Consider the following 14,697-nt stretch of genomic DNA (forward strand, 5'->3'; position numbering starts at 1 on the left):
TGTTTCGGATGTTATAATAATGCATTAGTAATGAAGATAAATTAATAAAAAAAAAAGAATTAATTAAACTCTTTTAAACATAATTTATTATTATAGTTACTAAAATGCATGCTAATTAACGTCGTCTTGCTAGCTAGCTAGCTAAACGTAAACACTAAAATTGTTGTTATTAAGGTGACGGCTGAAAGCACAGTCGCCATCTCATCTCATCTCACCTCATTCCTATTCCTATTCCTATTCATACATATTCATGTGACTTGACGAAATCAAAGGCCAACCAAAAACCATGATTCCTGTGCCTTCTTAAATACACCATCCATTATTTAATTTACCCTTTTATCCCTCCACCACCCGCCCATCTACCCACCCCACCCACCTCCCCCCCAGACGCACTCACGCAGCAGATATATGCCTGCTTTTCTTTACTGTTGGTGTCATAGAATTAAGAGGTTTTTCTGATGATGGCATTTATTGTGAAACTAATTTAGATCTCTCAGTAGGTTTCATTGATTCAGTAGTACGTCATGTGCTACTAATTCAAATTTCCACCTAATTTTTCCAGAAATGTTCCAACATTAAATGTGCATAGGATGCCACAATCCCCCACTCCTTTCCTTTCCAGTCCTGTCCTGGCATTAGATCAAACCGGAAGCGGTATTGCAGTAAAATCACACGACTGCCGGAATGAATTAATTAAATTTTGCCTACGCGCAGCTCATCAGGATTTATGATTTGTCAATTCCCATTTCGGTTGCTCGTTTGCTCATTCCTCATATTCAAACTCATATTTCATGCCGCCTTTTTACTTTCTTTTTGGGCCAAATTTATTTCCCCGGTGGTTGAACTTGAACCCGAGGAGGACCCGTGAAGCTTTCACCGCCTACAGCCGGGTGTCAAACGCGGCATTGACCCTCAACACCTGGTCAAATTAGTAGTTCAAATGGAGTAAGTATATTTTATTTTTAAATAATATATATTGTATTATGTGATTGAATTATAAAACATTTGTACTACTTAACAACATTTTATAAAATACAATATTTTGTTATTAATAAACCCCCCCCCCCAAAAAAAAATATAATTAAAGACATTATAGAATAAATAAATTTTATTTAAAAATAAAATACAATTATCCTGTACAATAGTTAACATTAGCATAGATATAATATTCAGTAGTCGCAATGCCACAGCCCTGGCTTCCAGAGCCTAGGGAGAGAGAGAGAGAGAGAGAGAGAATCTGTGGGGGTGCCAGCGATGAAGTTGAAGGATCAAAGCTTTCTCTGAGGTCAAAGCTGGCACTTGCTTTACAAGTTTGTTCTCTCTTTCTCTCTCCCCTCACTCTTCCATAGATTTAAAACCCCACAAACCCTCTTATCCCTCTCTCTCTCTGGTTCTCTCTCTCTCCCTCTCCGTCTCTCTGTAATTGAGAGAGACGTTGATGTTCAATCGCTGTTGAACAGCAATGGCGACGTCACCGACTGTGAGCGGCGGAGAAAAGAAGCACTGGTGGCTTACCAACAGAAAGGTGAATGATCTACTACTCTTTTTCGATCAAATCAGGCCTGTTTTCCTCTTCTTCTTCTTCTTCTTACATGGATTTACTGTGCTATTGAAACACAGGTTGTGGATAAATATGTCAAGGACGCGAGAGGTCTCATTGCGACTCGGGAACAGAGCGAGATCACGTCGGCCGTCTGCCTTCTGGACGCGGCTCTGGCGCTCTCGCCTCGGCTAGAGATCGCTCTCGAGCTCAAAGCGCGTGCGCTTCTCTATCTCGGCCGGTTCAAGGACGTCGCCGATATGCTCCAAGACTACATTCCCAGCCTGAAGATGGCCTCGGACGACTCCACGTCTCTCTCTTCCGATAACTCCTCCCAGCAGTTGTCCAAGGAGCGAGTCAAGCTTCTGTCCCCCGGCGAGTCGCCGGAGAACGATCATCCCTCTTTCAAGTGCTTCTCTGTCTCGGATTTGAAAAAGAAGGTTATGGCTAGTCTCTGTAAAAACTGCGACAAGGAAGGGCAATGGAGGTAATTTTCCTTTCGCCCAATTCCCTATTTTAACTTTCCAAATATTTTTTCGTGATAGCTTGCAGGTTACGCTAGATAAATGACGGCCTGCAATTAATGATTTCTATTTCTTTATGTTTTCAAAAAAATCAACTAAAAAATTGAATATTAAATCAAATAATTACTATATATAGAAATTAGAAAAATAGTCCAGTAGTAGATGATATATTCCTGATATTGTTTTTAATAATATGAAGGTCGAAAATCAAAACAGGGTCGGAGGTGACTCACTGTGGGTGTGAAATTACAATTTCAGGTACTTGGTTCTGGGCCAAGCATGTTGCCACCTGGGCATGATGGAGGACGCCATGCTCCTCCTCCAGACAGGAAAACGCCTGGCCACGGCCGCATTCCGCCGCGAAAGCATCTGCTGGTCTGACGACAGCTTCTCCTTCTCCCAACTCCCAATCTCCGGAGAACTCGCCACCATCCCCGACCAACCTCTGAGCCCTCCAAGGGCCGAGAGCGAGAGCATCTCCCAGCTGCTCAGCCACATCAAGCTCCTTCTTCGCCGCAAGACGGCGGCGATTGCCGCCCTGGATGCCGGCCTCTACTCTGAAGCCATCCGGCACTTCTCTAAGATAGTCGACGGCCGCCGTGGAGCCCCTCAGGGATTCCTCGCCGAATGTTACATGTACCGAGCTTCAGCCTATAGATCCGCGGGTCGAATCGCGGAGTCCATCGCTGACTGTAATCGGACCTTGGCTTTGAACCCGTCCTGTATTGAGGCTTTGAGCACCCGAGCCTCTCTCTTCGAAACCATCCGATGCCTGCCGGACTCTCTTCACGATCTCGAACACTTGAAGCTTCTATACAATTCAATTTTACGCGATCGGAGGCTGCCCGGACCTGCCTGGAGGCGGCAAAACGTGCGATACCGAGAGATTCCCGGGAAGCTCTGTGCTTTAACAACCAAGATTCAAGAACTGAAACAGAGGGTTGCCTCAGGCGAAACAGGGAATGTAGATTACCATGCGTTGATTGGTCTGAGACGGGGCTGCTCTAGATCCGAATTGGAAAGGGCCCATTTGTTGCTCCAGTTGCGGCACAAACCCGATAAATCTACTAGCTTCATGGAAAGATGCGAGTTTGCCGACGAACATGATGTGGATTCAATTAGGGATAAAGCAAAAATGTCCGCTTTGTTGCTTTACAGGTTGATTCAGAAGGGATACTCGAGTTTAATGTCAACGATAATGGACGAAGAAGCGGCGGAGAAGCAGAGAAAGAAGGCTGCGGCTGATTTACAAGCGGCGGCGGCGGCAATGCAAGTTCAGCAAACTCATGATCAACCCAAATCCAAATCAGAAACAGAAACCTCAACCTCTATACGGATCGAAAACAAAACCCCCGCTTCATCAGCCTCAGTGTTTCAAGGTGTGTTCTGTCGGGATATCGCAGCCGTTGGTAGTTTGCTTTCTCAAGTTGGGTTTAACCGTCCGATTCCAGTCAAGTATGAAGCATTAAGCTGCTGATGATCTTAACGATGAGATTTCACCGGCTGTGGAATCCGATTCCCTGTTTGTAAAAAAAGAAGATTTATTCCCCAATTCCAGTCGGGAAAATTTTGCCATCCATTTTCACTCTTCTGTTCATGTACAGAACTATTTCGGTACTGCGAATTTTCTTCTCATGGGTTTCAACTCTCGAAGATTTTGTCTCGTGATTTATTTTCGGTTTCTTAATTACTTGCCATATCACCATTTTCCGTATGGAGAATGCCGGGACTGGGGCGAATTGAATTTGGTTTTCCACATAAAAAGAAGGGTGCGTAGGGTGGGTGGATGCATTTGTGAATTGTGATCCACAGAGAGAGGGAGAGAGAGAGATGGTGGCCTGGCCTCACTTTTGGGCTTCTTTCTCATGTCTTATCTGTGTCGCCATTACTGTTCCTTTGTCAGGCTTATCCATGGCAAAGCTGACATTCCACAAGATCCACTATGAAGTAATTGTAATTTGTCCCATTCCCAAGTCACTGTAAAACATTACAAATTACAAAGCACGGCCGAGTCAGTACAAGCTGATCCCTCCTCCACCTCGTCTTCTATAAAGACATTGATGCATGCTACTATCCATTTTCTCCTCCTCTATCCCTAATCAAAAGGCCAGAGAGAGAGAGAGAGAGAGAGAGAGCTGCCTTGTCTGGTCTGGTTCTCATCAAAGCCAAATAGCCCTACAAATGCCTTGGAATCTTTCTGGAGATGGGTATGCGAAACTTTGTCATTGTCATCCTTGTTTATTGTGCTCTGGTAACTGGTGGTGGGGGACCTCTATTTTTACACCCGAAAAGTAGTGCTGCTTTTACCACCTCCTTTTAGTGCATTGTAATGATAAGGGTAAAAAAATGAGCTATAGATGGTTGCAGAGGAGAAAAGCATCCTTCTTATATTGTACTATCTTTCACGATAAATTGTTCATGTAGCATTATCCATATTTACATGTACTACTTTCTTTCTGCTGTCCTATGCGGTCAGGAAATGCATGAATCTAAAAGGGAACCCAACCCTAGCCGACCCAAGTAAATCATCATGACTCCATCAACTTTTAACTCAACTCTCTCTGATCTACTTGTTAATATTGTATTAAATTCAAGTTGGAAGTTTTATCTTAAATCACGTTGCACCTGATCATCAAAACAGTAAGGGTGTGTTTGGTAGTATTTAATTAATTTTTTTTTAATTTACATAAAAAATAAAAATTATCTCTCTTGGATTAAATTTTTCATAAAAAAAAGATAAAAATATACTTTAATGGTTGTACCATGAAATTTAATTTCATGAAAAATATAATATGTCAAATATCAAAAATAAATTTAATTTCTTAAATGTAACATTTTTCATGTATTTTTACTATCAAACACACCCCCCAAATAAAAACTCCCCCATTTATTTAATGAACCGAGCAGCCTTTCCTTGCAAGGGACTGGGTCCTTCTCATTTTTGGTGAACGTGACTGTCTTCAATTACACTTGTGCAGTAATCAACGAATTTACAATTCTCCCACTATCCATCCAGGGACCACCTCATCTCTCAGCACCCTTTTTATTCTCCTCCTCCAAAATCCTTAGATGATCTGTACAGAATTTTTGATATATATATATATGTATCAAAACTGGAATGTAAAGAAGGGATTCGCTGGATTTGCAGAGTGGGAAGCCATAGCTCTGCAAGCCTAAAGGATCCATAGCTCATAGCTGCTGCATATGCAAATTCACTGTCATTTGCAGAATAAGACATAATATATATTTTAAAAAGGTGGGGATTAGAAGTGGGGGAAAGCAAACATGCATCTCTTTCTTTCTTGAGCTGTAAACTTGACGATGAAAAAGTATTAAGAGAGAATACAGATGGGCAGTCATATGTTATAAGGTGGGAAGGAGCATATTTTATTTTCTTGAGGCGAAAGACAAGGGCCTCTGGCATTTGCACAGTTTCTCACGAGGGCATCCCCATTATTTTTTTCTTTTTCTTTTGCCTTTTTTATGGCCAAGTCTTTCTATTATAAAGAAGAAGATAACATGCTATTGCTTGCTTGCCTCTCTTTTTCTTTCTGAAGCTCTTTCTTTTGTGAGCTACAAGCAAAGGCTTGAATCCACCCGCCCAACGAATTGGAAGGCGAGTTCGCACTCTACGATTATTCTATGCCATGTGGGTTGCCACTTTAGCTGCTGCACAAAGCCTTCTCTTCTTTGTTTTTGTCTTTTTTTGATTTAAAATTCGTAATTCACCTCTTTTTATGTATGTATTGGATAAATGCATACACAGACATAAAACAAAACAGAAAATCTATATATGAGCTTAATCTCAAATAAATTTTTAACTTTAATCAAAGAAGAAGCCAATCCTTGAGGGGTGGTACTTTTAATTTCTCTCAGTCACAGGGATGTGACGAGGGTTAAGGACGTAATTTGGGGGGTTGAGTGTAAATAGGGAAAGAAGAGGACTTATGGAGAAATAACACGAGATGTTTGAATGTTGGGAACATTGGGAAGAGGTCAAGTCGTGGCCAGATATGATGATGTCAGTGACACCCATGTGATGGAATCATCTCTCTCTCTCCCCTACTCACTCTCACATCGCATATTTGATTTGATTTGGTAGATTAATATAGCACTTAGTCAAAAATCAAAGTCATCGTTAATTTAAACTCTGTTCGGTTGCTTTAACCCATTGTTTTTAGTTGGGTAAATTTCCCTGTTTCCTAGGAAAAATTTCATTAATTGGGTAAATTTCATTGAGATGTTTTCTAGTTTAGGTTATCTTACGAAGAATTTTTAAAAAAATAATAATAATTGAGGTGCTTATAATCACTATTTTTCAAATATTTTTTGGTTAAATCAAATATTAACAACATTAAAAAAGATTAAGGTAAGTTTCACTCCAACTCATTGATGATCAATTTAATCTTATAAATATCCTATATAATTTAGATTTAGTGTTATGGGACTTTTATAATTTAAATTTAACATTAAAAATTTGTTAAATATGATATTGTTTTGTTAAATTAAACATAACCCCATTTATTAACAGCCATCCAAACCTTAAAATGCTAAATTTAGATCACATTTAGTCTCCATAAAACTTACCATAGTCGCATAAAATTCATATAAGAGTTACCTCTTCAAGTAAATCATCTAAAGTTTACTTTCAGATTTATAATTCCCTTCTATTAAATTCATACTTAAACTTTCATTTTTAAATCTCTAATATCTCCTCAATTCGCTGCAGTTTTACAATTTCATATGAAAATTGGTTTTTTTCCGTTTTGAGAAATAACATTCCCGTACTTGGTGTTGGCGGAGAAGTGCAAAGTACCAAGATTTGGGGGAGTTGTTGAGATCAAACAATTGACTATTGGTTTATATTTAAATATACATTTTGAGAAAGGGCCAAAGGGGTATGCATGCATATTGAGATCCGAGTTCTGTGGAGAGGGGAGAGGAGGGCGTTGAGATCCGGATTTAACTTCCGACATTCTCACTTTCTCAAGAGTCAAGACAGACAGCGTTTTCAATGATTCGGGTCTACCTTCACTTGAAGAACCCATTCATTCTCATCACAAATTTCACTTATCCTAGCCCATATTCACTTGGGCCGGCCCATTACCGACCCACCAACATTTGAAGCCATTAACGTGCCAACTCTTCTTAGTTCGAAATAGTTTCAGAAATACCATTAAGATGCATGGCTTGGCTTCCTATAAGCATATAACTAGGCCTACAGAATTTAGAGAATTGAGAACAACATTTAAAATACAGAAGCAAAAGTTGTCGCAAGACCAAATATCATTTGCTCTTTACTGAAGACCGTCTTGCCTTGGTACTCTTAGTCTTGGGACGCTTGGCCTTCTCGCTGCTCTTGCTGCAATTCGGGCAAAACCAGTCTTCCTCTGGAATATATTCAAGTGGAGGATTGCAGCAATCAATATGCATGCCAATACCACAACCTGCAGACCCGCTTTCGTTACCACAAATCAGCATATCCTCTCCTCTGTCACGGCACCCGCAACCTTGACATGGCAGATCGGTAAGAACAAGATGCTGGGGCGTTGTTGGCTCCTCGACAACCTCTTCTAACCGGCTCAGGTGGGTAGCCATCGACCTCTCTGCCCACGTGTGAGTATTGTGTTGCACGTGTCTCTCGAGGGAGTAACCGGGCTTGCAAACATACTCTACCAAGTAATCGGCCACCACACATGGTGTCTCATGCCTCAAGAACTCTTGCACCCACCTATCAACGCGCGGCATGCCAGGACTGATAACAGCAAAATCGACTCCAGATTTAAGGAAACGGGTGTAAGGAGGAGAGGTTGCTAATATGGTCCCATTTCCTGCTTTGATGACGCGCTTTAGTGTGTCCTGAATGTAACAAAGTGAATTGAGATAAGTAAACAAGACAAACAATATGCCAATATGAAGAATTATATGAAAGATATCTTGGTACAATCGAGAAACCTGCATGGTAAATATGTGCCAGAACTAGTACACAAATTACAAATTTGAATCATAAATGCAACATACTAAAGGTGGAGCAATGCAATCGCCATATATGAGAATGCGCATTCCATAGAAGGCCCCGTGACCAGTTCTCTCCCTCAAAAGTCGCCACTTCCTTGGAGCCTCTAAGTTGATTGCACCATCTTCACTTAGACCTTTCTTGTGCCACTCATACGGCTCCTCTGCTAAGAATCTTCCTGCCTGGCTGCTGGTAGTTAAATAATCAGTCTTCAAAATCCACCTGCAATTGTGGTAGAATCAATTATTAGTTAACATGACAATGAGACTCAAAACACCGCATAAGAAAAGGACAGAATGCTAGTTAGCTTAAAAAGCAAATGCAAGCTCTACTCAGCACTAAATAATTTCGACTGGTAATTGGTCAATTACATGCAGTCACAAGTTTTCGTGGCAAGTATTTACCTTCCAGATGCTGCAGCAGCAAAAAGTTTTTCTGTTCTCCGTAAAGGATCTGGAACAATGAAGTGGGTAGCCTGATATGACCACTGATGAGAATCTCTGCATACCCTACCTTTCAACCGTCTAATAACCTGCTGAAACTCCTTTCTTTGTAGTTTATGCCCGCTTAATATAAACCACTCAGGTTCAGTTTTCACTTTCAGAATCCTCTTCGTGAATACTGAATCCGGGTCATTCAAGCCAGGCTTCAGTTCTATCTTTGTTGACAATTTATTAGATCTTAGAGCAACTTTTTCAAACTGGCGTTTACCCTGACTGACATTTTTATCTAGAATACCAGCAGGACTATTTCCTTTATCCACTCCAATGGAGTTTTCTGACTTCTCCACGGTTAAGGTTTGCTTGGTCTCACAGGTGGGATGTAGAATGCTTTTTTCTTCCTCGTTTTCTATCTTTCCATTATTCTTTCCACCTTTCTTGTCTCGATCATCATCTACTTTTGATTTTCTCATCCCACCCGGAAGAAGCTTCCTAGAAGTTTTACCCAGCAGGGCTTTTTTCCTTCTAGTTATTTTTTCTTTTGCAGCATCCTCTTTGGAGACTAACTGATCAGGCCCATTTTTCCCACCACAAATTGGCTTCTCAAGTTCACCTCCTTTTCCATCATCTGATGTTTTTGGTGGATGATTTGCACTCGAACTGCTGGCATTTTTTCCTATTGCTATATGCTCCCCAGCATCTGTATTGTATTTCATCCCTATGGTCATCTTGTGTGATAGATTAACAGCCTCAAGCTCACGTTCCTTGTCCTCTGGAGCCTCAGTTTCATCAACCATGGATCCTGTCCTAATCTCAACTTCATTCCCTGCTTTTGCTACATTATTTGTCTCCATCATTGTGGCCCCATCAACGTCATCCAAAGGAATCAAATTAAGGTTCTTATAATTACCAAGTGCTACCTTGTCAGGTATCTGTTTCCCATCAATTGAAGTCGCCACAATGTCAGGTTGTGACACAGTTTTACTGACATAAACGGGACATTTCTGGTTTTTGGTATTACCAGGGCCTAGTAGTTTTGATTTACGGCCCACAACCTTCTTGCCAACCACCTTCCTCCTGAGTGGTTTCAAAATTGAATCAACATTTTGACCTTTAAATAAATTCAAGCTAAGACTACTGGATTTCTCAGCCTCTAATTTGGTTTCTGGACCTGGGACTTGCACATCGTGCAGTTCCTCCTGTGGCTTTCCAACTTCACCGATAGGATTGTCTGCATTGTTCATAACATCTTTCATGCTATGCCTGCTCGCCAAGCTCATTTTTTTCATATCTGTGAAAGATGTTTGAGATGCATCCAAGTTATATTTTTGCTTATCCTTCGAGTTAACAGCACCCACAATAGGCTTCAGCATAGATGTTCTATCAAGGGCTGATGAATTGCTGGAAGGAGAGTTTGGGTTAGGGCCTGGAGTAGCCCAATTGTCAAGTTCGTCACTTAATGAACCTGAAGAAGCTAAACCTCCAGCATCATTCACCAACTGACTTATTGTTGAATCATGAGTAATCTTTCGTGATTTTGAGCTCCCATAAGAAACATCCATCTTCCTCTTTCGAAGCGCAGCATCAATTTGCCCTCTTTCATGATGTAACTTGGTTTCCTTCAAAGGAGTCTTGACACAACTGGAATTAGTTACATCAATAGCTTGCTCTATGGCTGAAGAGGACATTGGAAGTGTGTTTCTCTTAGGGATCTTCCTCGAGTAACTTATACTGAACTTTGCGCCATCGGTATCAGCCCTCACAGCATCTTCATATTTAGAAGTCAAAACATTTTCAGACTGGGCAGAAGCTGGCTTCTTGCTGTATGTTTTTGATAAATGTTGTTGCTTACCAGAAGCAACATCCCCAGGAGTTCTGGTGCCCCAAGATTCAAACACTTTGGAATGGTTCTTATGAACGTCTTGCAGATTTGAAGCATGAACAGATACAATCTCGTCTGCAGTTAACACTTTAGATGCACTAGTAGCTAGCAGCTTCCTTGATATATCTTCCTTTAATTGGGAAGACAGGTTGCCCCTTATTCTCCCGATACACATATTACCAGAAATAGCATCATATTGCTTCTCAGCTATGTTTTGTGCTTCTTCTACAGAATCTTTAACTTCAATCTCCATTTCCAACTCATAGCCACTGGAGAAATAGGAGGAGGTTGACTACTAAGTGAGTGATTGATCAGCTTCACAATGTCAATTGGTAAGAGCTAAGTACTTGCAACAACTATCATCCGAGAATCACAAGATTTCAAAACAGAATAGCTTTGGGATTGGTGAAATGCCAATAAATGTCTAGTTAAAGCACCACATATCTGTCTAACCCTCTTACCCTAAAATGAACACCTGAACCAATTCGTGAGCCTATGCAGTTCTATTATAAACACATAGATAATACACACCCGAGTAAAATTACAACAGAGAAAATCCAAATTCAAGTCTCACCTCTTATTGTAATCAGCTTCTGGGAGAATTTCCCAAGCCCTCAAACTGCAACAGAAAATGAAAGTAGTATGACTCAACTAGGAGAGGACTAGTCATCCTACTTTTTGGTACTCTACTAATCCTAGATGAAGGTCAAGTAGAGAGAGACAAGTTGTAGACCAACCTGTCTTCCAACCAGAGATGATTAACAAGCTTTATCTTCCTCATCTTCTTGGCAAGCTCGTACTTCTCTCCTATAATGAAAACGAAAATTTTGACACCATCCAAGAACTAGCAAAAACAGCTATATAAAAATAGAAGGTTTCTATAATGAATTTGTACAGCCTTAGACATTTACCCAAGAAACATTACTTAGAAACCACTGTAGAGTAATACTAAGCAATTTCCAATATTCCAACAAGCAGATGCGCGTTCCAGTACTTATTGAAGTGAAAACAAAAGCTACTATTTATAATTTTATACCAGAACAAGTACTCTCCAACCGAAAGAAAATAATCCAAGAAAATGTAAGGTTCCTTTCTAAACTTGCTTTACATAATTACTTTCCGTTTGTGCAGACACCCACCACCAAAATAAAATATTAAATATATGTCATAAATATGTTGCAGCCACATATCAGACGGGGATGATCATGTGCATTTCCCAGACAACTTAATTGAAAACCTCAGTCAGCATAAACATTGACTTTTACTATAAAGATGGTTGTTTGTTGCTTTATGGGAAAAAGAAACAAAAATAAATAAAAAACAAATTTATTCAAGAATAATTAAAGTTTTGTGTCTAAAAAACTAAACCAATTGGACGGACTTCAATTTAAAAATATAGATGAAAAATTACTTCACATCGAAAATAGAGCATTTGAAAAAAGTGTCATTAATTAAGACTTGCCATGATCCATGTCATCCATCAACTAGACCAGCCCATTCAACTGGTTAAAACAAAACTGGAAGGTCCACCAATCTGGTCCAAGAGTGTGGATTCGTTTAGTTAAAAACCAGAGAACGAGAAGGTACAAAATGCACAGCTGGAACTTTCCGAACTTATTCTCAGCATTTCAGAAAACCAAGTGCAAGCATTTCCATTGGCCAGGCATGTACCAATTTGTGCTGAATTTCCTTCCGTGCAATGGATAAGTTATATATAATTCTATAACTACAGTTCAACCAGTTTGACTAATGAACCGAGGGCCTGGATCTTCATCATTAGATGTCAAATCTAATCCTAACAACTATGGTGGTAATAGTCCAAACAAAACGTGTGTAAATTCATCTACACAAAAATAAAATAAAATAAAATTAAAAGTAAACACACCTTCAAATTTGTAGCATATAAGATGTGTAACTTTGTTTGCTACCAACGGCTTTGAAAATTTTGCCCCAACGAGGCCTACCATTGTCTGAGAAAAATAGAAGGATACAGTAAGGCAAAAAGTTCATAGAAACCGAAAGCTTCTTGTAATTAGTATATGAAAGATAAAAAAATCAAATAAATGAACAAAATTCATTGCACACAATATAGAAGGAAGATTTTAAAGAAAAGCTCGTGCTAACCATGATATCATCTCGGTCTTGGCTCAGGTATCCAGTCAGGCAAATTGTTAGAGATTTAGCACCAGGAATTCCACTTAACTCCCTTAAAGGTATGTACATGACCTGTAAGAAGAGAGAAATATATAAGTGCATTAGCCTGTAGACACCAATAAGTAACTAAACCAAATTGATCAGAAAAATAAGAGGTAGTTTATCTTTATAATCAGGTATGACAAGTATGATATGCATTAGTACTCTTAGACTACAAGTAGATAAAAGACTGATCACTCCCTGATATCAAATCAAAGTTCTTTGTAGACTAAACAGAAAAAAATTAGGCCCTTCCCCACCCCCACTCACAAAAAAAAAAAGAAAAAGGAAAGAAAAGAAAGAAAGTTGAATTACATCAACAGCAGACCATTATTATTTCATGAAAGGTATGAGCCGACTAAATATGACATCCATGTTACATCAAAGAGCAAAATCAACATGCAAGTGTTCTGATATTCAATTCCCATGTTAGTGCATGAATAATTGAAAATGTCCTAAATGGGCATAGCAAACTTGCATATCTTTAACGTGGAGTAACAAGATATATGATGATTAGAAAACAATTTCTTCAACTTAAAGAAGCACCATTCTGAAGACAAAAATAGGACCAAAAACATAAGAACACAGTTTTTTTTTTACCTTGAAATAACAACAAAAAGTTGGGAAAGACATTTTTGAAAGAGGAACACGGCATGAGAGAAGAAGCACACTTTAAATGGTCAATATACCGTGGAATTTGGCGGCACATCATAGAAACAGCATATGACAAGTGAGATAAGCCTATATTTAGTTGCATGTTCAAATAAACAAGAAAAGAAATGGATAGAAATAAAGTGTTAGATTCAAAAACAGAATAGACGACATGAAATGGATAGAAATACTCACAGAGGTGGGATCAGCAGGCATTCCAATATCACAACTATGATCAACCCATAAACCTGTGACTAAAATCTTCCCATCTGCTCGTGCGGCAACGCATACAGGATCATCCTAAACCAGACAAGCACACAAATTGCAGCCGATCCTTTCTTTATAATATTTATAACATTGAACTACATTGAATATAACTGGGGATTAGTAGTACTCACATAGGTAAGCTTGTCGACAATTACGTGAGTGCAACTCGGATCGTACAGACCAAAATCAACCCCACCGCCACTAACCAGCTTCAGCCGGAACTAAGATAACGAAACAAAAATAAAACAATAAAACCTCATGAAGACTGAATTTATGCAACCCTACAGATTCTAAGTAACAGCAAAGAAAGAGACATACCTTTTCTGCCTGGATCGCATCGAATCCAAGGAGGACGAAGCGAATGCCGGTGAAGGTTTCGGAGTGGTGATCTTGTACCGGTGAATCCCGCCTCGGTCCGAGCATTGAGAAAGAGCGAACTCTGCAACCTATGAATCAGCGAAAGGATTGGAATATGCTATAAAAAGGAAAGAGGGAATGAGAATTGGGGGAGTAGAAGATACGCCTCTGTGTGTGTGTATTTAGATATAGTGAAGGGACTGATGACAGGAAAGTCAATAAAGCTTTTCTGCAGGGTGAAAAGATGAGATGATAAAGCTTCCAGAGCAAGAATGGACGATAAGGGCATGGATGAATAAAGCAACGCAGAAATTGGGGCGCTTGAGTAAATAAGACAAAGGCTCCAAAAAGGAGGGATTTTATTTATTTTTTGTCTTTTTGAGTTCAGCGCGGTGGCGGGAGAGAGAAAAGCGACCTGAAATAAATAAATTCAAATGAAAATAAAATAAATGGTTGGGCTATGTTTGGGCCTGGTCTAATGGAATGGGCTATTTCAAACAATCATTTCTTAGCGGTCCACAATAAGTTTAAGGATGGCCCAAGAAAACAAAAGTGGGCGTATAATACAAACTTTCCTTAATGATCATATTCATAGGGTTGTCATTTTGGCTAAAATTGTCGACATTTCTTCCTAATTTCTCACAATTGTTTATCTTTACAGAGAGATAAGGGTTTCAACGTTTAGGATTAATTTTAACCAAAACTAATTAAATTGAGTTTGGAATTTTTTTTATATTCAAAACCAAGCCAATTAAAAAATAAAATCAAAACCAAGCCAACCCCAATTGAATTCATATTTGATTATATAAGTTTTGGATCAATCATAT

At 39.4% G+C, this 14,697-nt stretch overlaps 2 protein-coding genes across 2 annotated transcripts; one reads left to right on the forward strand and one right to left on the reverse strand.

Annotated features, from left to right (window-relative positions):
• The first annotated feature begins 1,193 nt into the window (after positions 1 to 1,193).
• On the forward strand, positions 1,194 to 4,006 carry LOC127792380 (uncharacterized). Its single transcript, XM_052322857.1, has 3 exons — positions 1,194 to 1,525; positions 1,621 to 2,027; positions 2,323 to 4,006. Exons 1-3 carry the CDS (start codon positions 1,463 to 1,465, stop codon positions 3,539 to 3,541), a joined length of 1,689 nt encoding a protein of 562 aa, XP_052178817.1. The 5' UTR covers positions 1,194 to 1,462; the 3' UTR covers positions 3,542 to 4,006.
• Positions 4,007 to 6,961: 2,955 nt separating this feature from the next.
• LOC127795970 (BRCT domain-containing protein At4g02110) lies at positions 6,962 to 14,142 on the reverse strand. Its single transcript, XM_052327971.1, has 10 exons — positions 13,832 to 14,142; positions 13,645 to 13,734; positions 13,442 to 13,546; positions 12,527 to 12,628; positions 12,288 to 12,372; positions 11,140 to 11,209; positions 10,977 to 11,021; positions 8,485 to 10,671; positions 8,086 to 8,302; positions 6,962 to 7,923 (listed from the first exon to the last, which is right to left on the reverse strand). Exons 1-10 carry the CDS (start codon positions 13,934 to 13,936, stop codon positions 7,351 to 7,353), a joined length of 3,579 nt encoding a protein of 1,192 aa, XP_052183931.1. The 5' UTR covers positions 13,937 to 14,142; the 3' UTR covers positions 6,962 to 7,350.
• Between the last annotated feature and the right edge of the window lie 555 nt (positions 14,143 to 14,697).

Source organism: Diospyros lotus, chromosome 1 (genome assembly GCF_014633365.1).
Source record: "Diospyros lotus cultivar Yz01 chromosome 1, ASM1463336v1, whole genome shotgun sequence".
In the NCBI taxonomy this organism is placed as follows: Eukaryota; Viridiplantae; Streptophyta; class Magnoliopsida; order Ericales; family Ebenaceae; genus Diospyros; species Diospyros lotus.

Coding starts and splice junctions, on each gene's coding strand:
- LOC127792380 (XM_052322857.1), top strand. CDS start 1,463: ATGGCGACGTCACCGACTGTGAGCGGCGGAGAAAAGAAGCACTGGTGG. Junction 1,526..1,620: donor GGTGGCTTACCAACAGAAAG/GTGAATGATCTA, acceptor ATTGAAACACAG/GTTGTGGATAAATATGTCAA. Junction 2,028..2,322: donor GACAAGGAAGGGCAATGGAG/GTAATTTTCCTT, acceptor TTACAATTTCAG/GTACTTGGTTCTGGGCCAAG.
- LOC127795970 (XM_052327971.1), bottom strand. CDS start 13,936: ATGCTCGGACCGAGGCGGGATTCACCGGTACAAGATCACCACTCCGAA. Junction 13,547..13,644: donor TTGTCGACAAGCTTACCTAT/GTGAGTACTACT, acceptor TGTCTGGTTTAG/GATGATCCTGTATGCGTTGC. Junction 11,210..12,287: donor TATATGCTACAAATTTGAAG/GTGTGTTTACTT, acceptor TTTTCATTATAG/GAGAGAAGTACGAGCTTGCC.